Source organism: Phytophthora cinnamomi, assembly GCF_018691715.1.
Source record: "Phytophthora cinnamomi strain GKB4 chromosome Unknown Contig81, whole genome shotgun sequence".
Lineage (NCBI taxonomy): Eukaryota > Oomycota > Peronosporomycetes > Peronosporales > Peronosporaceae > Phytophthora > Phytophthora cinnamomi.
The window spans coordinates 1210408-1234312 of NW_027151014.1; the positions used below are offsets into that span (position 1 = coordinate 1210408).

General features: G+C 51.1%; 4 protein-coding genes across 4 annotated transcripts; 2 read left to right on the forward strand and 2 right to left on the reverse strand.

The window, feature by feature from the left end:
- Positions 1–1668: 1668 nt before the first annotated feature.
- Positions 1669–2148, forward strand: IUM83_12560 (putative secreted RxLR effector peptide protein; the record flags this gene model as incomplete). Its single annotated transcript, XM_067937192.1, has 1 exon — positions 1669–2148. One exon carries the CDS (start codon positions 1669–1671, stop codon positions 2146–2148), a length of 480 nt encoding a protein of 159 aa, XP_067785308.1.
- Positions 2149–2610: 462 nt separating this feature from the next.
- On the reverse strand, positions 2611–3577 carry IUM83_12561 (stage v sporulation protein k; the record flags this gene model as incomplete). Its single annotated transcript, XM_067937193.1, has 2 exons — positions 2611–2838; positions 3146–3577. The coding sequence occupies 2 exons, from the start codon at positions 3575–3577 to the stop codon at positions 2611–2613; spliced, it is 660 nt and encodes a 219-aa protein (XP_067785309.1).
- Positions 3578–6367: 2790 nt separating this feature from the next.
- Positions 6368–8252, reverse strand: IUM83_12562 (stage v sporulation protein k; the record flags this gene model as incomplete). Its single annotated transcript, XM_067937194.1, has 2 exons — positions 6368–7991; positions 8236–8252. The coding sequence occupies 2 exons, from the start codon at positions 8250–8252 to the stop codon at positions 6368–6370; spliced, it is 1641 nt and encodes a 546-aa protein (XP_067785306.1).
- A 4346-nt stretch (positions 8253–12598) lies between these two features.
- On the forward strand, positions 12599–12931 carry IUM83_12563 (Pol Polyprotein; the record flags this gene model as incomplete). Its single annotated transcript, XM_067937195.1, has 1 exon — positions 12599–12931. One exon carries the CDS (start codon positions 12599–12601, stop codon positions 12929–12931), a length of 333 nt encoding a protein of 110 aa, XP_067785307.1.
- Positions 12932–23905: the final 10974 nt, after the last annotated feature.

Sequence of the window (23905 nt, forward strand, 5' to 3'; positions counted from 1 at the left end):
GTAGAGGAAACTACACCTTTTCAACTTCAAAGTGGCAATTAAAAGTTCAATACGTCAAAATGTAAGTTCAAAACGACACACACAGATAAAACGGATAATATTGTGTGATCAATTATGAAGGGGTATAATTTAGTAAGGTTTTTCTTAGCGGCAAGAACTCGCTCCAAAGCTACTGGACAGCAGCAACACCAACGCTTTCTTCGCGTCCCTCCAGCTCATTTCCCATTTTTCAGCGCGATATCCTCACCACTTCAAGCCTCTCCGTCACCAAGCTCAATGTTATACAGCTGAAGGACATGCCTGTAGGCCAATAGGTAACGCAATATAAAGTGTGGCGTCGGCTCTTTTTTATTTTGTGTCGTTTTGAACTTACATTTTGACGTCTTGAACTTGGAGTTTGCCACTTTGAAGTTGAAAAGGTGTAAAGCGGAAGGCTCGACAGAGTCATCACCGCCTAAGATGCTCTTCAAAGCATTGAATACGGCTATATCCATGTCGGCATTGCGAGCGTACGTCTTGTTAGCAGCCTTGATGGCTTTCTTTTGCTCACGTGACAGTTCAAACCAACAAGGCTGGCCGGTTGATCCGACCACACGGTTGTTGTTAATGCGACTATGAACTTGTACGCAACAGGCATGTTGTTCTTCTTGTCGATGACTGCTTTCTCACTGCAAGACGTGGTGCCACCACACAGCGTCTTGAATTGCTCGAATACTCGCGTGTTAAGAAGGGCCGTCGACTCCCCCTTCTCTGCTGGGGTATCCAGCTCAACTCGCCATGCCTCGATGAGCTTCAGGATCTCCGTTGTAGTCCAGTTAGGCCCTCGAGAACGAGATTCGCCCTGCTGCTTCTGCTGCTTCTTCTTCGCCATGAGACCTTCTCCCCCGCCCCCTACTCAAGATTTTTTGCAGTAGCAGAAATCCTACTGCAAAAATCCGCACCTTCTGACGGGTTATTGAGTAGGAAAGTAATGAATCAGGTTAGGTTCTCAAAAACGCCTACTGAAGAGTTACCGGTGGGACCCCCCCATTGAAAGCTAAGATAGGAAAATACCTACTGTACATGTAGGTAAACAGCGTTGTTTGTACAGGAATCCCCGCCTAATCTGGATAGGTGGGACCGATATAAAATGCGAGGTTATATAATCTGTAAAAGCTTCACCCTAGGTAGCATTACATATCCCGACCAAATCTGGTACTGTACTATCTCTGGAGGGTACATGCGGAATCACAGGTCCAGATTAGGCGGGGTTTTATTGTGCCAAACTTGCAAGTACAAGTGTTAATCCCATAGTAAAAGCAGTCCAAGACGTCATTTACAGTACTTTATATACCGGATGCCTGTGAAATTCACAGCAGCGCTGTCTACCGGTTGGTGTCCGTGTCCGTCCAATTTATCAGCTGTTGCACTGTGCACCGTCTCCGCATACATGAATCAATACATTTGCTCGGACGAGTTGGTTCTGCGCGACAGATGTCGGAGTCCTGAATCCTCAAAATCTGTCCGAGATAGCCCATCGGATTGGAGATCTCCCCGTTATGGCGGCAGGAACGGCCTGAACGTTACGAACGGCAAGTCAAAACGAGCAGCGACTCCATTGCATCGCGAAGTCGATGACCAGGTCGCCTCACTTGTCAATCATCGGCAAAGCTCGGACTATTTTCGTCGATGAAATCGACGATGCGTGTGAACTTCCTCCTCGCTCTGGTGGTGGCCACCTTCGCCGCTACCGTCATCGGCGTCACCAGCGCTGAAAATGTCGCCCAGGTCATGGCCCCCGAGACCGAGGCTCAGTTTGTCGGCGGTGAGGGCCAGGTTCGCCGCCTCAAGGGCAGCCCATCGGCCAAAAAGTTGTGGGTCTCAGATGTCAGCGAGGAAGAGCGCGCGCTGCCACTGGACAACGCAAAGTCGTTCATTGTCAAGCTCAAGGGCCGAGTGGACGCCAAGAAGCTCGCGCAGATCAACGGTGTGGGAGCTAAAGTCGACCGTCTCAACAATGCACAGATAAAGGAGGTGACGGTGGCCACAGCCAACGCAGTCAAGAAGGACCGCAGGATCTGGCCGTACGTCAAGGAGTTCCTCAAGATTCTGTACGGGTCCACTTTGGCAGCGCTTATCATTGTTGGTGTCACTGCGATGCTCCACTAAAACAGGGGTTAAGTTGCTGTATTGCGACGCTGGAAATGTTACGAATGCTTGCTTGGATACGAGTTCACTTGGGTTATACAGTACTGCACACATATTGGTTAGTACTGTACTGGTGATGGAAGGCGGCAGTACTTGGACACGCCACTAATTCGCCAGTTTTTCACCACCATTGAAGTCAACAGACAACGAATCACTCTCTAGCCGACGCGTCGACAACACTGTGTGCTCATCGAACCGCCTTGAGCACGAAATTGATGATTCATGCCCTACTTTCTTCCTCTTCTGCTGAAAATACCACTACTCAGTATTTACTAAAGAACCTCGCCATTGGGGTAAAACCGACCTGCCTCGCGGCTGCAAGGTGCTCAAAGTAACAAAGTTGATGTATTACAGCAAACTCCGCACCGGCTACTAGTTACTACCTACTATTGAAACATAGCAGTAGCTTCCACTCGGTTTGCGTTAGCGCGTGAATTGGTTGTTGAGTTGAGCTTCCGACACGAAGTGGCTTCCACTTCCACACCGCCAGCCTCCACCACTCTTGTACCAGTTGAAGCCCGCAGGGCATGAACAGATCCAACGAATCTTCTCCTGGATCGCCTGAGCGCGGCGTCGCTCCTCCTCCAACTTGGCTCGATCGCGGGCACGTCGTAATTCGTCCAGGTGAGCTGCGTGGGCTTCTTTGGCATGCTGAGGCGACATAGGAAAAGGAACCGCCGGAAGGAGCACCATTTCAGGAACAGCTAGAAGAGAAAGAGGTGGTTGCAGAGGAGACGCTAGAGATAGAAACTGAGGAAGACCTAGAACCAGATGAAGCCGAGGAGAAGTCGAAGGAGGAGCGTGATCCTGGAGTGTCCGATGGGGATTGGGAAGGGCTGGAGCAGAAAATAATTCTGGAGGCATTGTGATAACCCCGATGTTTCAACAAGCTTCGTGGTCCCCAGAGCACTCATCGCATGCAAAATTTGTGCCATCACGCGAGCCACCGTGGTTTTACCAGAACCAGGCGAGCCTCGGAAGACAAAGTGACAATTTCAGGACGTTCTGAGCCTTCACGTTCCGCAACGGCCATCTCCATCTGCAAGCGTGAGAGCTGCTCTCTGATCTGGTCCATGCGGTACAGACCATCAAGCAACTTCATCGGATCCTCATCCGCTGCGACTCCCTTACCAGGAATACCAGACCCGAGTCGAGCAGCCAGGATGCTTTCGCCAGCCTTCTCTGCGTCACTTTCGGTAATGGTCCGCTCCTCTTCAGGCTCGTCAACCACCCGCTGAGCACGACACTGTAATATCTCCTTCCACATACGAACTGCATCGCGCCCGTTGCCGAAGTTCTCCAGCTTTTTCAGCTCCACAAACGTGTGCTGGAGCGATAGCACAGCCTCGCTTTCCACCTCGAAATTCTCAGCCTCGGCCTTCTCACTCAAGAACACCACCGCGTCTTGCGCCTCCCAGTCGGGGAAGTCAATGAAGCGAGGCCGTCGTCGTATACGGGGTATACCTCGAGGTCGTCACAAATGGTGGAGATTCAACACTTTTAACTTAAACTTTAATTAAAACGAAGCCATAATTGTACTTGAATACAATATGGTAGCTGTGAGCTGTAGTAAAAGTGAAAGAGACCTAACCGTAACGTCTTTCCTGCAATGTGGTAGGTGCATTGTGGTAGACTACTAGGTTACCTACTATCATTGGTAGGTTGATTCTGCATCGCAGCGTAATGACTAGCTGCCTATACCCGGGCCTTTTCTTCGCGGGCACAACAAGAAATTGTGCTCGTTAGCTTTTCCCTTAGCTTGACATTTATCCTTCTGGTGTCGGGTCACCCGCCAAGCGTATTTGATTGGACTTGATTGACACGGTAGAAGTGTCTTGTGCTTCTATTAAGTTATTGTTCGCTTGAAAATGTTAGGTCTCATGGAGTGATATCGAGACCTTAACATTTTCAAGCGAATATCACTCTGAAAAATCATCACTATTTCCGATCCATTTTGTTTGTGTGTGTGTGCGTGCGTATGTGACCTCAATATTTTTCAGTTTTATGTAGTGTACATTGGCAGAAAGCTAGTGTTAAAACAGCAACCGAATACGAATATTTTACCGCTGTCTCAGAGGGTTTTAACTTTTTAAATTCTACATAAATGTTCGAAAATTGATTGGTCAACTACAAACATGAAAACTCCAAAGCATCATTTATTTGCCGCTGTCTCAATTCATGTGGCACTCACTAACGCCAAAATCTATCCCAGCCCCAGTATACTAGTACATGTATGACCCAGATACCACAATAAAGCCCTCAGCGGCTCGAAGCACTACAGGTACGATACCAATGTACCAATAAACTCAAAATGTGTTTCGGACCCATTTCGTATCATTTCCTGATTTACTACCCAAGTACCCCCCAGTCTTTTAGAAGTGCGATGCTACCAAAAACGATAATCCCCACCAGCGCAGCGTCGTACAGAAACAGCAGAAGCTTCTTGACACGAGGCCAAATCTTGCGGTCTCTCTTCACTGCATTTGCCGTGGCCGTCGTCAACTTCTTTACCTGCGCGTTACTGAGTGTTGACGTCTTGACAGCCCCACGCTTCAGTTTGGCTACTTGGCCTTTCAACTTACTCAAGAAACTTGTTCAGGGGAGGCCCCGCTCTTCTTCGCTGCCATCCAACACCCATCATTCCTCCATCTTCGCCATCAGTCGCGACTGCCCTTCAGACGGTGAACCTGGTTGTCTTCGCCGAGAAGCTGAGCTTTGGCTGCGGGGGTACTAGCGCTGCCGACTTGGACGACGTTTTCGGCCTTGCTGACGGCGACGATGATGCAAGAGATAGCATAGACGGCTATCACCATGGCGAGGGAGGCGCTTGTATACATCGTTGTTTTTGTCGACGAGGGCGGGCTTGAGTCTCACAACGGCGATTGCAAAATGAAGTACCATGACCTTGCGAACCTGTAGCGCACCAATTACTACAAGTTCGCTCCCATCATAAGAAGGATAGCGCGTAAGCAAGTGCTTGTACTTCAGTGCAGTCTACAGTTCAGAATCAGCTTGCGTCTTGTTATGGCGGCGAGAGCGAGAGGGAGAGATCCCCTATCGGATGCGCTATCGTGCAGAAATCCGGCATCTGTCGGGCAGAACCGATTTGTCGGTGCCAGCGTGATACATTTCGATTCATACACGTAGCAATCCAGGACACTCATGGTTACTATTTTAATAGTAATCAAGCACGTATTAAACTAACTAACTGCTTGGTCGTTCTGTGAGCAGTCAACACAAAGAAGACAAAAAGTTAAAACTGTTCCTCAATGCACCATGCTTCCTTATATCGCAACAGAAACAGTGTTCTGCAGTGTCATTTAGCGGCGGAATAGCGGTTTGATATCCGGGAGTCCCGCAAACGCTTCCAGCGGATATGGCAAAGCAGCGGAATGCCTCCTTCCAGCGTATAATCGATTCCGCTGTTTGCAAATACAGGTTATGCGGAACAACCAGCTATTAATAATAACTACTTGTTCGTGATTACTATCATAATAGTAACCACGACCGTCTCGATGCAAGATAAGTGTACTGTATGTGTCCTGGATTGCTACGTGTATCGAATCGTATCACGCTGGCACTGACAAATCGGTTCTGCGCGACAGATGCCGGAGTTCTGCACGATAGCGCATCCGATAGGGGATCTCTCCCTCTCTCCCTCTCACCGCCGCGAGCTGTCATGAAAATGTCACTCAGGTCGGCGACCACGATGATCCAGTAAAACGGGGCTAAGCCTCTGTTTTGCGATGCAAGAAATGTTGCGAATGCTTGCTCTGATACGAGTTCGCTTGGGTTATACAGTACTGCACACATATTGGTTAGTACTGTACTGGTGATGGAAGGCGGCAGTACTTGGACACGCCACTAATTCGCCAGTTTTTCGCCGCCATTGAAGCCAACAGACAACGAATCACTCTAGCCGACGCGTCGACAAAACTGTGTGCTCATCGAACCGCCTTGAGCACGAAATTGATGATTCATGCCCTACTTTCTTCCTCTTCTACTGCAGACACCACTACTCAGTATTTACTAAAGAACCTCGCCATTGGGGTAAAACCGACCTGCCTCGCGGCTGCAAGGTGCTCAAAGTAACAAAGTTGATGTATTACAGCAAACTCCGCACCGGCTACTAGTTACTACCTACTATTGAAACATAGCAGTAGCTTCCACTCGGTTTGCGTTAGCGCGTGAATTGGTTGTTGAGTTGAGCTTCCGACACGAAGTGGCTTCCACCTCCACACCGCCAGCCTCCACCACTCTTGTACCAGTTGAAGCCCGCAGGGCATGGACAGATCCGACGAATCTTCTCCTGGATCGCCTGGGCGCGGCGTCGCTCCTCCTCCAACTTGGCTTGATCGCGGGCACGTCGTAATTCGTCCAGGTGGGCTGCGTGGGCTTCTTTGGCAAGCTCCAGCTCTTCCCAGTCCCCATCGGACACTCCAGGGTCCCGCTTCTCCGTCGACTTCTCCTCGTCTTCATCTGGTTCTGGGTCTTCCTCGGCCTCTACCTCTAATGTCTCCTCTGCAATCGCCTCTTTCTCTTCTAGCTGTTCCTGAAATGATGCTTCTTCAGGCGGTTCCTCTTCCTGTGTCGCCTCAGAAAATGACTCTGGGGGTCGCGGTTGCTGCTCTTGAACTTTCAACATCGATGCACCCTTAACCAACGACGACTGCGAGAGTACTGGCCCGCTGGGTGGACGTCTTGCCGCGAGAACGATGTCACCTGCCATCACAGCGTCCTTGGCAGTGATCGTACGCACCTCCTCCGGTGAGTCGAACACTCGCTGTGCTCGACACTGCAACAGCTCTTTCCAAACTCGAACACCATCTCGACCATTACCAAATCCATCCAACACTTTCAATGCGGCGAAAGTCTGCTGCAGAGCTAATTCAGCGCTACTTTCCATCTTCATCTTCTCCTTCTCCGTCTTCGAGCGAAGGAAGGCCACGCCATCTTCCGGCTCCCAGTCTGGAAAGTCGATGAATCGCGTAAAGCGGCTTTTGAGTCCTGCGTTGCGATTGAGCATGATGTCCATGTCCTTCGGGTAGCCTGCAATCACGATCACCATGCCACTATACGACGGATCTGTCATCGCAGCCACGAGAGTTGTCATCGCTTCTTCTCCAAAGTGGCCTTTTCCCAGTTCGTACGCCTCGTCGATGAATAACAGTCCTCCTTTCGCCTCAACAAGTTTCTCCGTCACTTTCGCTTTCGTCTGACCCACGTACTCCCCCGTTAGATCCAACCCCGATGTTTCAACAAGCTTCGTGGTCCCCAGAGCACTCATCGCATGCAAAATTTGTGCCATCACGCGAGCCACCGTGGTTTTACCAGAACCAGGCGAGCCTCGGAAGACAAAGTGACCAATTTCAGGACGTTCTGAGCCTTCACGTTCCGCAACGGCCATCTCCATCTGCAAGCGTGAGAGCTGCTCTCTGATCTGGTCCATGCGGTACAGACCATCAAGCAACTTCATCGGATCCTCATCCGCTGCGACTCCCTTACCAGGAATACCAGACCCGAGTCGAGCAGCCAGGATGCTTTCGCCAGCCTTCTCTGCGTCACTTTCGGTAATGGTCCGCTCCTCTTCAGGCTCGTCAACCACCCGCTGAGCACGACACTGTAATATCTCCTTCCACATACGAACTGCATCGCGCCCGTTGCCGAAGTTCCCCAGCTTTTTCAGCTCCACAAACGTGTGCTGGAGCGATAGCACAGCCTCGCTTTCCACCTCGAAATTCTCAGCCTCAGCCTTCTCACTCAAGAACACCACCGCGTCTTGCGCCTCCCAGTCGGGGAAGTCGCTGAACCGAGGCCGTCGTCGTATACGGGGTAGACCTCGAGGTCGTCACAAATGGTGGAAATTCAACACTTTTAACTTAAACTTTAATTAAAACGAAGCCATATTGTGGTTTGCAGATATTTTGTCGCTCGGATTTTGGGCTTAGATCGATCTCTGAGATAAAATAATTCGAAGACATAAACATGCGACATGGTAGTAAATCGACCTCCAGGTGTACAGACAACGACGGATAAATCCGGACTCACTGAATGACATCCTCCATACTATAGGGCAATCTCGGCTCCCGACACAAAAATCCGGGGAGTAAAAATTCTGCGATTGGATTGGTTGATAAACTAACCTATGGTACAGAAAACGAAGTTGAAACCGTATGGAAAAGCAAAAAAAATCCGTCTTTTTCTACAGTTACCTTAGGGTACCTAGGAATTGTTTTTTTGATGCTGCGAATTATCGCCTTTGTCGGTATGGCGTTCCACACAGCAATAGTGGCATGAATAGCACGAAGGCGTTTTTCTTTTCCGTGCCTCCAGTAGCTTTAGCACTATTTCTTAGCTTCGTTTTTTAGTGGCCCCATGACACCAGCACTAAGCGGTTGGCACAACGGTGAGCTGTTCGGTGGCAACCTCACACCCGGATATGCGTCATGCTGACCTCCCAACCTCCCACACCACGGCGCTGCTCGCTCTCTCTCTCTCTCCCCCCCCCGCATGCTCCAGATGCCCCCACCACGTCCCCAAGACGGAGGCGCTTCAGTTGGTCCGTGCTCTAGTCCTACAAGGGAACTGGGTGGCTCATGAGCATGGCCTTCCTGGACCTGGGGGAACCTCGAGGCGGACCTGCAGAGCGGCGCCTACACGCGCTACCAGCTGCTGTACTTGGTTCTAGTCAACACGTCCTTGGGAGGGTGCTGGCCGCCCGCCTGGGGGCCACCACCGGCCGCCACTTGGCCCAGTTGTGCCGCTCCGTACCCTGTAGCCGTCACGTGCTCGACGTGCTTCATTGCGCAACTGACCTCAAATTACTGTGTCGGCAAAGGAGTTTAGCTTCACACCACTCATTATCTTTAACTTTCTGATTGGCTCTAAAATAATTCATTTAAGCATTTCATTGGATAAAAATGGGCTTAGATTTTGTATGGGGATCGAATGGGGATCTGTCTCACCCGGATTTTAGTGTCGCCCGGATTTATCCGTCGTTGTCTGTAGGTAAGTCGCACTGCCTCTTCCTACTAAATATAACGGGCGCATAGTTGGTTCTCAGGACATCGAGGTAACGTCGCCGGCCATTGCTACTCCGATACGGCTCTGTTGGACGTGTTTAACGGCTCGTTAGCTTCGTCTGTGAGTGTACTAGCGGCTCCTGTATCGCTGGGCTTTCCGCTTGTCTGTCGCGCAAGCTGCAATCCGCCATGTAAGACCGCATGTCGATACTACGCTACCATACTGAAACTTAGTGTGTCTCCGGCCCTTGCGACTCTAATACTAATCTGTTGAACGTGTTTGATGGCTCGTTAGCTTCGTTTGTTAGTGCTCGAGCGGCTCCTGCAACACTGTGCTTTCCGCTTCTCTGTGGCGCGAGCAGCTCCCCGCCATGTAAGACCACATGTTGATACTACGCTACCATTTTACGTTAGGAAAAGCGTTTCGTATGAACTGCTGTAGCTCCTCTAAATAAAATGTAGGGTGGGCTTTCACGTACTTTCGAGCACGGGTTACCACGTCGTTCGGCCAACGCGACGAGCGGTTAGTTCGATCTCCTTCATCAACCACACCATCGGTCAAAAACAACTTGTACCAACGCTACAGTGTTCGCACGTTAGGCCCAAATGTATCCCTTACATACTGCATACAAATTCCACACACATGCATAAGAAAAACGGCTCGCCAACGGTAGTCGAGAGAGTACATTCTGCACTTGTGCAAGGTGAAGGTTTTCGGAAACTGCGGTGCTTCGACAGATCAGCAGCGCGATCTGCCGACCACTCGTCAAGTGTCCAGATGTAAGTGTCCAATTGCATATTATATATGTATAGCGCGGCATTATAATCCGTACACAGCCATCGCGATTTAAATTAAATCGGCCCGAATTTCGTTTTTGGATCGGCAATTCGACCATAGATAGCGTAAATCGAGATCGATATCGAGGCTGGCGATTATAACTTGGAGGATTTAATGACCATCTGTTTTTATATCGGGCGCCTGATATTATAACTCGGGCAAAACACTAGGTGAAAACGACAAACGCATTGCAAAGCATAATAATTGTACTTGAATACAATATGGTAGCTGTGAGCTGTAGTAAAAGTGAAAGAGAGCTAACCGAACGTCTTTCCTGGGTGCATTGTGGTAGACTACTAAGTTGCCTACTATCATTGGTAGGTTGATTCTGCATCGCAGCTTAATGACTAGCTGCCTATACCCGGGCCTTTTCTTCGCGAGCACAACAAGAAATTGTGCTCGTTAGCTTTTCCCTTAGCTTGTCATTTATCCTTCTGGTGTCGGGTCACCCGCCAAGCGTATTTAATTGGACTTGATTGACTCGGCAGAAGTGTCTTGTGCTTCTCTTAAGTTATTGTTCGCTTGAAAATGTCGTATGTGACCTCAATATTTTTCAGTTTTATGTAGTGTACATTGGCAGAAAGCTAGTGTTAAAACAGCAACCGAATACGAATATTTTACCGCTGTCTCAGAGGGTTTTCACCTTTTAAATTCTACATAAACGTTCAAAAATTGATTGGTCAACTACAAACATGAAAACTCCAAAGCATCATTTATTTGCCGCTGTCTCAATTCATGTGGCACTCACTAACGCCAAAATCTATCCCAGCCCCAGTATACTAGTACATGTATGACCCAGATACCACAATAAAGCCCTCAGCGGCTCGAAGCACTACAGGTACGATACCAATGTACCAATAAACCCAAAATATGTTTCAGACCCATTTCGTACCATTTCCTGATTTACTACCCAAGTACCCCCCCCCCCCAGTCTTTTAGAAGTGCGATGCTACCAAAAACGATAATCCCCACCAGCGCAGCGTCGTACAGAAACAGCAGAAGCTTCTTGACACGAGGCCAAATCTTGCGGTCTCTCTTCACTGCATTTGCCGTGGCCGTCGTCAACTTCTTTACCTGCGCGTTACTGAGTGTTGACGTCTTGACAGCCCCACGCTTCAGTTTGGCTACTTGGCCTTTCAACTTACTCAAGAAACTTGTTCAGGGGAGGCCCCGCTCTTCTTCGCTGCCATCCAACACCCATCATTCCTCCATCTTCGCCATCAGTCGCGACTGCCCTTCAGACGGTGAACCTGGTTGTCTTCGCCGAGAAGCTGAGCTTTGGCTGCGGGGGTACTAGCGCTGCCGACTTGGACGACGTTTTCGGCCTTGCTGACGGCGACGATGATGCAAGAGATAGCATAGACGGCTATCACCATGGCGAGGGAGGCGCTTGTATACATCGTTGTTTTTGTCGACGAGGGCGGGCTTGAGTCTCACAACGGCGATTGCAAAATGAAGTACCATGACCTTGCGAACCTGTAGCGCACCAATTACTACAAGTTCGCTCCCATCATAAGAAGGATAGCGCGTAAGCAAGTGCTTGTACTTCAGTGCAGTCTACAGTTCAGAATCAGCTTGCGTCTTGTTATGGCGGCGAGAGAGAGAGGGAGAGATCCCCTATCGGATGCGCTATCGTGCAGAAATCCGGCATCTGTCGGGCAGAACCGATTTGTCAGTGCCAGCGTGATATATTTCGATTCATACACGTAACAATCCAGGACACTCATGGTTATTATTTTAATAGTAACCAACCACGTATTTAACTAACTGCTTTTTCGTTCTGTGAGCAGTCAACACAAAAAAGACGAAAAGTTAAAACTGCTCCTCAATGCACCATGCTTCCTTATATCGCAACAGAAACAGTGTTCTGCAGTGTCATTTAGCGGCGGAATAGCGGTTTGATATCCGGGAGTCCCGCAAACTCTTCCAGCGGATATGGCAAAGCAGCGGAATGCCTCCTTCCAGCGTATAATCGATTCCGCTGTTTGCAAATGCAGGTTATGCGGAACAAACAGCTATTAATAATAACTACTTGTTCGTGATTACTATCATAATAGTAACCACGACCGTCTCGATGCAAGATAAGTGTACTGTGTGTGTCCTGGATTGCTACGTGTATCGAATCGTATCACGCTGGCACTGACAAATCGGTTCTGCGCGACAGATGCCCGAGTTCTGCACGATAGCGCATCCGATAGGGGATCTCTCCCTCTCTCCCTCTCACCGCCGCGAGCTGTCATGAAAATGTCACTCAGGTCGGCGACCACGATGATCCAGTAAAACGGGGCTAAGCCTCTGTTTTGCGATGCAAGAAATGTTGCGAATGCTTGCTCTGATTTGGGTTATACAGTACTGCACACATATTGGTTAGTACTGTACTGGTGATGGAAGACGGTAGTACTTGGACACGTCACTAATTCGCCAGTTTTAGACAAATCGTTTTGCTACCTCCCTAGAAGAACGAACCCTAACCCTCCCCCTCTGAGAACAATGGCATCCATGGCGGATCACCCCGATCGCAGGAATATAGCGTGTGCGCCATTCCAAGTCGATGCTAGCTGAGCCGCGCTTGTCTAATGAAGACGCGGCGCGACTTGTTGAAGCGTACGAGCGCAACGACACATCGGCGTCGGAATACCTCGCTCTAGTGACGGAGAACCGTCCATTCACGCCAACGTCGACGATGCATGCTGTGATCAATGACTCCGGAACGTACTGCACGACCGTCGCGATGCCTGTCATCTTCAACTCCTTCCTTCAGGACCATGGAAACGTTGTTGTGCAAGAACTACTCTCGCGCTATGAAGTCGTTCTTGTGGAAAAGCACCTGCTGGTGGGATACTTGTTCCTGTTCGTTCCGCTGAAGCCGAACGAAAGCTGGTAGGCCAAGATTTCAACCTACTTGGTCGCAAGTTCAAGATCAAGAGACAATCGCCTTTTGACAACAAGTTCTACCTTGATGTTTTTGGAGTTCGCTCAACTGAAACTGCCAATGAACTCTTCATAGGATTGACTCGACTTGGCGCCAGACCATTTTTCCTGACGCCGCGTGACGTTAACATGGAAACGCACGTAACTACACCCACGTGGCGATTCTACTTTGGACAAGAAGAAGTTCCTGCGTGCCTGAAACTGGGTGGATACGTCACCAATCAGTTGGTCTGTGGTCGTCAGTACTACATTGCTCGAGGAAAACGCTGTGATGCTCCGCCGATACGTACCGTTGGCTTCCGAAAATCGCCGTACGCGGTGGTACTTTCTCCAGACGGTGAACAGCCAAACAATACGAACCCGACTGCGAAAAACCCAAAGAGACTCAGCTGCTGCGAAACGTTGCCGAGACGTGTCCTGCAGCCTATGGTAACCTCGGAGTTACCAGCGAGTTCTTTGCACGAACGAGAACAATTTGAGCTGGTTGTAAGCAACCAACATTCTCGATCATCAAGCGAATATAAGGTGGATGAGTGCCCAGAAGCCCTGAATGGTGATCTTCACAACCTATGCTCCACAGACCTAGAAACAGATGTGTTTGACGTTGAAATGCAATCGACACCAAGTGACGAGAATGTGGACATGGGCAGGCGTATGGAAACCGGTTTCAAGCGCATTGATCGATCCCAGGCGTCGTTTGCGGATGAAAATCCATACTCGTCTCTCGAAATTATGGATTGTGAGTTTGAAACCTTTGAACCTGACTTCACGTTAGGCACAATTACTGGCATTCTCGTAATCCCTCATCTATCACCTACGGGGGCAACCCAAGAGGATAGTGAGCCTCTACCAACAAAGCGTCGCTCCTCCACCTCTGGAAACCCATCTAGTAACACGTTAGTGGCGGAGGAAGAGATTCTGGTCGCTGCTAAAGAAGCAGAACTCTAATCTCATGAGGACGGCGTTGCCCAAAACATGCAGCACTTGAATGCAAGTGAAACACTTCTGAAGACCGCTAAGAACAAGGACAAGATTGCAGCGTCTATCACGGCGATGCCACTGGCATGGCCCACTGCGATTTGTGCGGACCTTGCAGAAGGTGGAGAATATGTCGAAGAGCTTGCATCGATCCACCTGCTCAACCGCATCCTCGCAAAACGGGCGGGGGCCGAATGTGAACCATCATTTAACAAACGCGTGGTTGCATCTCATTTGTAACGGGGTTACACGTACAAGTGGCTGCAAGCCACTTGTGAATTTAACAGATAGGTTATCTGTTAAAAGTTTTGGATACTTCCTCACATTGGTGTAAGACACACCGATGGATACATTGAAGTGGACCACCACAGTGAGTTGTCCACACATACCCAAAAGATCCTATTGGTAGAAAGCAGCATCTTTCTACCAATCAGAGACATGCATATTAGCGGGGCTCTGACAGCCAGCCGCTATCAACCCCTTTCATAGATGATAAACAATTTTAGCAGATTGAGGAGGAAGATAAATTCACAAACAATACAGTTCACATTTTACCTTAAACTAGCTACTTGGAGTCTTTATTTGATTTATATTCTACTTGTGGACTCAAGCATAATTAATTCAAATTATTAATAATTTCCTACGCTTCCTCATACACGTAGCGCGACGTGTAAGCTAAAGTAGTGAGTCAAGTTAGACCCACTACCCCTGGTAGCACTTAGTAGTCCGTCCAACGACCGACGTTCGTACGAGGTGTACGGACGCGGAGCCGAGAACCACATGAGCACGGAGGTGCCCATGGAGAGCTCCAACACGCCTGCAACGCATGTTGCACGCGCAGACTGCCCCCACCTGTCTGATCCAGAGTGGGAGGCCCTCCAACGACTGTCAACAGTCATTGGGGAGGCGGCGATAGCTACGATGCTGCGTACGCTATCGCCGACAGAGCAACATGGTGTTGCTCTGGGGTTCATCATGAAGGAGCAGCGCGATGCTGCTTCCTCAGCGACGGCGTCGTCGGGGACGACACCGCGTGATCAATCATTAAAATTGAGCGTAAGCAATTACGTGGGAAGAGAGGGCGAGTCTCTCCTCCGGTGGCTTGTCGAACTCGACACAGCCATAGTGGCTCGACGCATCGTCGACCCGCTGTCGAAGGTCGCGTTCGCCATGTCCTTCTTTGGCGGACGCGCAAGGAGTTGGACGTATGGGCGCCGACTCTCCGATCCTACGTGCTTCAGCACGTACGAAGTATTCAAAGAGGAGCTCAGACAAGCGTTTGAGTCCCCGCAAAACGAGTTCTGGTCGGGGGCGGAGTTCCTCGACCTTCAGCAGGGTAAGCATGACGTTCATGCTTACGCGCAGCGCGCACGATACTTGGTATCAAATATCGTGACCAATCCAATTGACGAGGCGACTAAGGTCGTCACGTTCATGAAGGGACTTAGAGATGGGCCCGTGAAGACCTACCTCTTCCGAGAGTACCCGAGTACTCTCGAAGCTGCAATCGCCCTTGCCATGCAAGAAGAGTTTAGCCTGCGGCAGGCTAAACTGCATGTGAACGTGCCGAGGCCGCAACCGCGCCCGGTAGCGAGGACAGGAGGTCCGGAACCAATGGACCTCTCGAATGCAACGGCTGCTGGTCACCAGCAGCACGGAAGTAATGTGCGATGCTTCCGTTGCGGAAGGATCGGTCACTTTGCACGGGAGTGCACAGCTCCCATGCCCCCTGAAGGTAGCCGTCGTGGCGATGCTAGGCATCGCCGCGGACCAACAAAAAACGCGAACGCGGGGCGCCCTACTGGTAATGCAGTCTCGCGTGCCGACATCGGGCACGCGACACTGAGGATTGCAGCCCCCAGTGAGACTAGCTCTCGCTGCAAGAAACAAGATGACAGACCGAACCTAGTCATCTTGAAGGTTTACTCGAAGAGAGCGAGTGACTCTCTTCGAGCATTGGTAGATTCAGGCGCGTCGAACAACTTTGTTCGACTACGGAGCCTGCCGAGACTTGACTTCGAGGAGGTAAATGTACCTCGAAGTCTTCTGGAGGTACGACTGGCAACAGGTGCCGTCGTGAAGACCGAGAAGCGCGTCGTGAACGTGCGCTTCTCGTACAAACAACGAGTGTTTGTCGAACACTTTATCGTCCTGGACCTGGACGATAACTTCGACGTAGTGATGGGCATGCCGTGGCTTGCACGGCATGATCCGGTGATAGACTGGAAGAAGCGCACGCTCGTGCGCTTCGGACGCGACAGCGGAACAGAGAGCGATGACCCTGTTACCGCAGCGCGCGCACCAGCAGGTGCGCGCGGCTCACCAGTCGAGACAGCGCTTTATGCTGCTGTCCCGGAGTGCCCAAGAAGTGCGCGAGGGCGCGCACAAGTGAGACCCACGTCGGCAATACTGCCGACGTCAGAAGAAAAAGATATGTTGGTTCCGGGAACCAACACCCACGTTCAAGCGTGTAAGGGACAGTCCCTGACCCGAAGCGGTCAGGTCGACAACGACGCGTCGGCTCCGCGAGCCGACGCACCCTCGGTCATGAGGGGCTCCGCCAATGAATGGCGTCGAGGTGACGAAGGCGTGTCAACTCCGGGAGTTGACGCTTCAAACAGTGCGGACGGTTGCAAACGTAATGCACTGACGCAATTTGCATGCTGTCGTGCAGCCGGGCTGCACGACGAAGCGCCATGCGATCAAGCCGGGCTTGATATCGCGCGCCCGCAGACAGGGTCTGCCGGCGAAGAGACACATTACCGTGCAGCCGGGCTGCACGAAGGAAAATGCGGTCAAGCCGGGCTTGATACCGCGCGCCCGCGGACAGGATCCACCGGCGAACGACTGTCCACGGCCGGGCCTGGACCAGAAGAACAACTGTGCGGAGCCGGGCTCCGCACAACAAGAAGACGGCGCAAGCGGAAAACGCTGCGCAAGTCTCGGTCCGGGACCGAGACGCAACAAGAGCAGTCTGCTGGGCAGACTGCGGCGGTGACGCCGAATGTCAAGACGCTAAGCGTCTTGACGCGCACCGATACTGGATTCCAGTATCGTGACATGGAACTCGCTAGTCCTCCGACGATGGCGTCGGAGTTGACTTCGCTTCCAGCCATGAGCTGGAAGCGCTTCCGACTTGCATGATGGACGCATCGAGCAAGTCTGCGTTCTTTCGAACAGCGAAAGAACGGAGGGCGAGAGCGAAGAGCTGAGGCAGCTCTTCATGGGAAGCACCACTGAGAGTGAAGACACTCTCAGTGCGAAGACGAAGCGAGAGCGCTTCGAGGAACAAGGTTGGGACTCGCTGAAGTCGAGTCCCTATTACGAACTGTTGAGGGAGTACAAAGACGTACTCCCGGAAGAGATTCCTGCGGAGCTTCCGCAGGATAAGGGCATTCAGCACGAGATTGATCTCGTGCCGGGCACGAAGTACTGTGTTACGTGGCAATGGCCACTGCCGCGAGACCAACTAAAAGCGATCGACGACTTCTTTGAAAGTCGTTGCAAAGCAGGACAAGTGCGGGAATCGAAGTCCCCGCACAGTGCTCCGACGTTCTGTGTCAAAAAGCCACAGGGCGGATGGCGCATCGTTCATGCCTACAACAAGCTGAACGATGCGACGGTACCGGCGCAGACGCCGATACCGCGAAAAGATGTTATCATCGATTCGATGGCCGGGAGCACCGTTTACAGTGCTCTCGACTTGCGAGATGGATTTTATCAAATCCTAATGCGTGAGAGCGATATCCCTCTCACGGCAGTGAGCACGCCAAGCGACATGCTCTGGGAATGGCTAGTAATGCCACAGGGGCTTAAGAATTCCCCTGCGACTTTCAACAGGTGCGTGACGCACTTGTTGCGCTCGGTGCGCTACTTCGCGCCGAGCTACTTCGATGATGGGTTCATCCACAGCCGGGCTGTGGACGGGAAGACCGACGTAGAGATGCACAGGGTGCATCTCCGGAAGCTACTTGAGCTTATGCGAAAGCATAAGCTTTACGCGAACCTGAAGAAGTGTATCTTCGGGGCGAGCGAGATACCCGTCCTCGGGTGTCTCGTAGGGAAGAATGGTGTTCGCCCTGACCCGGAAAAGGTCAGAGTGATTAATGAATGGCCAACGCCTTCAAGTGTCAAGGAACTGAGGCAGTTCCTTGGCTTGGCCACGTACTTGTGCAAGTACGTGGAGGACTATGCGGGCAAGATCCGCCCGCTGTCACAGCTTCTCAAGAAGGAAGCTGTGTGGAATTGGACAACCGATTGCCAAAAGGCATTCGATGCAGTCAAGCGGGGCTTGACTGAGGCACCGATCTTGGCAGTAGCTGACCAAGATCGTCCATTTCACGTCGTATGTGACGCATCCGACTTTGCAATCGGATGCGCATTGATGCAGCACGATCACGAGGGCCGTGATCGTGTCGTCTACTACCAATCGCGTCAGCTGAAGCCAGCTGAGCGCAAATATCCGGTACATGACAAGGAACTCCTTGCCATGAAGTACGCACTCGCAAAGTTCCGAGTGTATTTGCTTGGAAGTAGACCATTTGTGGTCTACACCGACCATGCATCACTGCGCACCGCAGTGAAGTCGCCACACATATCACAAAGAATGGCGAGATGGCTCTCATTCTTTGCGGAGCACAACTTCCGGGTCGAATACAAACCCGGAAGATTGAATGTGGTGGCCGACGCGTTATCACGTCGGCCGGATTATGCAGAAGCTGCTGACGTCAATGCCATTGACGCCATGCGATCGAGCAAACCCACGTCGTCTCTGTTGAACGACGTGAAGGCCGCGGACGCGCACGACGCGGACGCGAAACTCTTGCTGGCCTATGGCACAACACCTTCTGACAAGGCTCGTCAGAAGTTGCCCAAGCACCTTCGTGCGCGTGCACACCGATATCGGGTGCACGACGGACTGCTTCTTTATAATGCAGTCGACGACCATGACCTGCGACTCAGAATCGTGTACGAGTATCACGATGCCCCGTTTGCGGGACATCTCGGACGTGAGAAGACATATGTCCTTCTCACGCGTGACTTCTACTGGCACCACCAGTACAAGTGGGTGCGCAAGTACGTCCGTGCTTGCGAGGTGTGCCAACGCGTAAGCCTGCGCCGTTTGCGCAGGCTCCATTGCAATCACTACCGACTCCGTCGGAGTGTTGGAAGTCCATGTCATTGGACTTCATCTTTGGTCTTCCCCCGGACAGCGGAGGGAATACCGGTGTTGTGGTCTTCGTCGACCGCTTCAGCACGATGGTACATCTTGCAGCGGTACCAGCAGAAGTGGCTGCGAAACATAGGGCCCGTGTGTTCGTTGACATGGTGTACAAACACCATGGCATGCCGACCGACATTGTGTCGGACAGAGACCCGCACTTCACAGCGAACCTGTGGCAAGAAGTGTTTACACTTCTTGGGAGCCAGCTTTCAATGTCGGCTGCGGACCATCCGCAGACGGACGGTCAGACCGAGCGCGTGAACCGCGTGCTCGTCGACATTTTGAAGAGCTACGTTCACTCGTTCCAATACTGGAGCGAGTGTCTATCGATGGCAGAGTTTGCCATCAATAACTCAGTGCATGCCTCGACCGGGCATACACCGTTCTACGTGAATGCCATGCGGCATCCACGCCTACCGAGTTTACTCGGAGTGATGGCTCCCACTTTAAGTGGGGGAGGATCTACGACTGCAATACAGCAGCCGCAGAAAACCGCTGACACTTGCACAGTGTCAGCTGCAACAATGGACAAACCACATGAGTCTGCGCAGGGCGCAGACTCCCCCAACAACAAGGCCAACGACCACGGGTCTGCGCAGGGCGCAGACACCGCAAAGAACCACGCAGAGGTCGGGCCTCTAGCGGAGAGCGAGCTGAATGACTTCAGCTCGGATGCAATCAGTTTCATCACCAAAAGACAAGCCGTAATTCGGTTTGTCCAAGACACAATAGCAGCTTCTGTTGATCAACAGAAGCTGAACGCAGACAATGTGGGCAGAGGCAACACAAATGAATTCAAAGTTAGTTCATTGGTTTTGTTAGCTACGCAAAACCTGCCTAGACATGCTGTTTCGGATTTCGGAGCAAGCAAGCTTGCTCCGCGCTTCATCGGGCCGTTCACTGTGTTGGCACGGCACGGCAACGCATACACGCTAGACATACCGTCTAGCATGCGCCTCCATCCGATCTTTTACGTCGGACGGCTGAAGCCATACCTGCAGCACGAGCCATCTAGCTCGGCTGACCCGAAGCCTCGGCAGGAGCCGAGGCAGAAGCGGAGGACTTGGCTTCGGCGACGAGCAGCCTCTCCTCCAGCGCGCGGACGCGCTGGAGTAACCCCTTCATCTGGGTCCCCAACTCGACCTGGATATTCGAGGCGGTCTGCGAGACCGCCGCGACTTGGGCCTTCTGGTTCGCCAGCTCCTGTTTCAGGGCGGCGAACTCAGCGCCCTGCAGACGCTCCACGGCGGTCACCCGGTCGTGGAGAGGCGCATACTGATCAGCCCGGGCTGATCATACCCGGGCGTGTTCCCACCCCGCCACCGCCGATCCGTGACGCCCGCGGCTCAACCCGCTGGATTGTTGAGCGGATTGTTGACCATAGTATCCCGAAAACGAACCCTCAAGGGGCTCGTTTTCGTATTCGTTGGAGAGGATTTCCTCCCCATCGAGATACATGGGAGCCGCGGAACGTCTTGCTGGAGGACGTTCCGGAAATGATGAGGGCGTACGAGGAGCAGTACGCGCTGGTACAGCGGAAGTAATACGAGCGCTGCGATCATCGCTAGCGCCCGAACCCCCACGTGCTAAGAACTTAGCACGGAGCTCTTTGAGACTCTCGGGCACACGGAACGACGTGTACCCGTTCAGGTCGCGGTCGCTCAAGCGGACCGCGCCCGGGAAGCACTTCGTGCACTGAAAGCCCTCGGGCACAGCGCACGGCACATTAGCCTCCTCAGCAGCAACATGAAGTTGCTCCAGCTTTCCACGCTTCGAGTACGTCTCGAAGCGATCACGCGCTTGCTTAATCCGATCACGGTAAGCACTCGGTCTCTTGTTGAAGTTTTCAACAAAGGCGTTCCAACTTTGACAAAGTGCCTGCCATTCGGGCACTTTGCTGCGAGAAGATGTCTTCTTGCTTTGAAACCATCGGAGCTCATGAAAGAGTCCGATGTAGTAATCGCGCCTTTGATGCGTTTCCGCATCAAAGTGCAGCTCGGCAGCCACAGCGTCATCTTTGATGGCGCTGCATACGTACAGCGGTACCTCATTCGGAGGTACCGAGTTCCCATACCGGTCCGCAATCTCGGGCGCGGACGGCATCCACGGATCGCGCGCTGCAGGCGCAGCGCGCGGAGAGCCTTGAGCTTTGACATCACGCGCTGCAGCAGCAGGGCGCGGAGTACTGAGAGCCCCAGCGGAAGCGAGTGGGGTATCGCTCTCAGACGCGAACGCTTCGAACTCGAAGCGTCCGATTCGTCCCCTTCACGTGGGCGAATGTTCTTCGCATGAGGGTCGAGCGATTCGCTCGACACTGCGTCTTTGCGCTTAGAGGGTGAGTCCTCCTCGCCCTCCATATCTTCATCGTCGTCGTCGAAATCGACGACGTCGCCGTACTTCGCTTTCTGACGCTCGAAGTAGTCGTCGATGGAGAGATGACTCCCCACCGACTTCGAGGTCTTCTTCTGTGGCGCGCTCATCGTTGAATGAGCGCGGATTTCTTCTCCAAACGCCGAGAATTGACGAATGGTCAATTCCGAAGATTGACATGCGGAGACTCCGCGCGTCTAACCTTAAGGGGGGGGATGGTGTAACGGGGTTACACGTACAAGTGGCTGCAAGCCACTTGTGAATTTAACAGATAGGTTATCTGTTAAACGTTTTGGATACTTCCTCACATTGGTGTAAGACACACCGATGGATACATTGAAGTGGACCACCACAGTGAGTGGTCCACACATACCCAAAGATCCTATTGGTAGAAAGAAAGCAGCATCTTTCTACCAATCAGAGACATGCATATTAGCGGGGCTCTGACAGCCAGCCGCTGCCAACCCCTTCATAGATGATAAACAGTTTTTGGCAGATTTTAGAGGAAGATCAATTTACAAACAATACAGTTCTCATTTTATCTAATCTAAGTCACTTGGAATCCTTTCTTACTTAACTTATATTTGTGTATTCAAATATAATTAACCTAAGCAATTACTAAGTACTTACGCTTCCTGCGCAACGTGTAAGCTAAAGTAGTGAGTCAAGTTAGACCCACTACATCATCTACCTCTTGGAAAACAAGGAAAACATTCATGCAGCTTTTGGTCGAGGAACAGGAAAATCGAAGTGACGAAGTAAATGCCAAATGGGGTATTTTACGGCTGCTTAGTGCGTTTGAACTATTGCTAACGCGATGTGCCCATTCCTGACCAATTCCAGTAGATGGATCGAGTGCATGACTGGGGTAAATGTGGAAGTTATTCGATGCGGAGAACACACTCTCCTCTCTGATCAGACCCTTTTGAAATTGATGGGGTCCTCATTAGGCCAGCAATTGCTGAAGAAGCTGAGTCAAAAGCTACCAAAGAGCTCATTAATTGTTGGCATGCTCAAGTTATGTTCAAACTCACTGACTGTTCAGGAACTTCCGAGTGTGACACTGGAAAGTTTGTCGCCAGCTACGAAGGCGGCCGCCAACAATTAATATGGCCCCCGGATTCGATCTAGGTCAATCTTGCCCTGGAATGTGCATGGAGTAAAAGAGGGTGGACATTCTCTTATATCGCAGCACATTGAATATTTTTATTTTTCATGTATTCAAGAAACGCGGTTTAAAAATCGACATCAAGTCAATCGATTTAGCTACTTGGTGCAGCATAGTTTTGGAGGACGAATATTTATTTCGGATAGAAATGGTGCGGTACCGCAGACTACTTATCCAAGAAGTGGGGGTGTAGCAACCCTTACTCACGGATCTTGTCCTAGTATTGAAACTGCGGAGATTGTTTCTTCAGCAGCAATTCAGAATCGATACCTGCTGGTGAAGATGGACTGGGGAGAAACTATATGCTATATTCATAACATATATGCACCAAACGATGCAGCTTCGAGGAAGGCACTATTTGAACGACTTCCGACTGATTTTGATAATGACGGAGACAATACTCATGTGATCCATGTGATCTGTGGAGATTTTAATCTAGCTTTGGATCCGCGAGTTGATACGATCACTGCATGTTCTCGACCTGACTCCAGTAGGAATGCTTTGATATCATGGATGACAGACCTAAATGTGGTAGATGCATGGAGACTCCATCATCCAGACTCAACCATATTTTCGGGTCCAATTCCTCGTCGGAACCGGCTAGACTATATCTTTATTTCTGACGATTTGATATCATCAAGTTATCATGATTCTGGATACAAAGATTGGGAAGGTAGTGAGTGACCACAGAGCTCACCATGTTGAGCTCACATCGTGGCATCACCCCCTGGCCCGGGTTTTTGGCGACTTCCTGACTGGTTACTTCAGATACCACAACTCCGAGATGATATAAGGGAGGAAGCTAAAAAGGTCTTCCAGATTCTAAAAACCTTGGGGAACCCCGGAATTGTGTGGAAAACATGGATACAGCGAATGAAGAGCTACCTCAAGAAATGCCAGAATAATTTAAAATCAACTGAACGAGCTGAACTCACCCATGCTCGATAGCAATTGGAAGAATGTGCTTCGGCTGCTGCTCGAGATAGCGACAACGAGCAGATCTCATTAGATCTTTATTTTGCAAAGAAGAGATACGCGGAGTGTATGGCAGAATGGGAGGCGTTTCAAAGTACAGTTGGATTTGAACGCACGGTAACTGAATCAGAGAAAAGCTCGACGTTTTTCTTTCGCTCTCCACGTTTTGAACTACGACATACACCGTTGGATTCGATAATGCGCTCAGATGG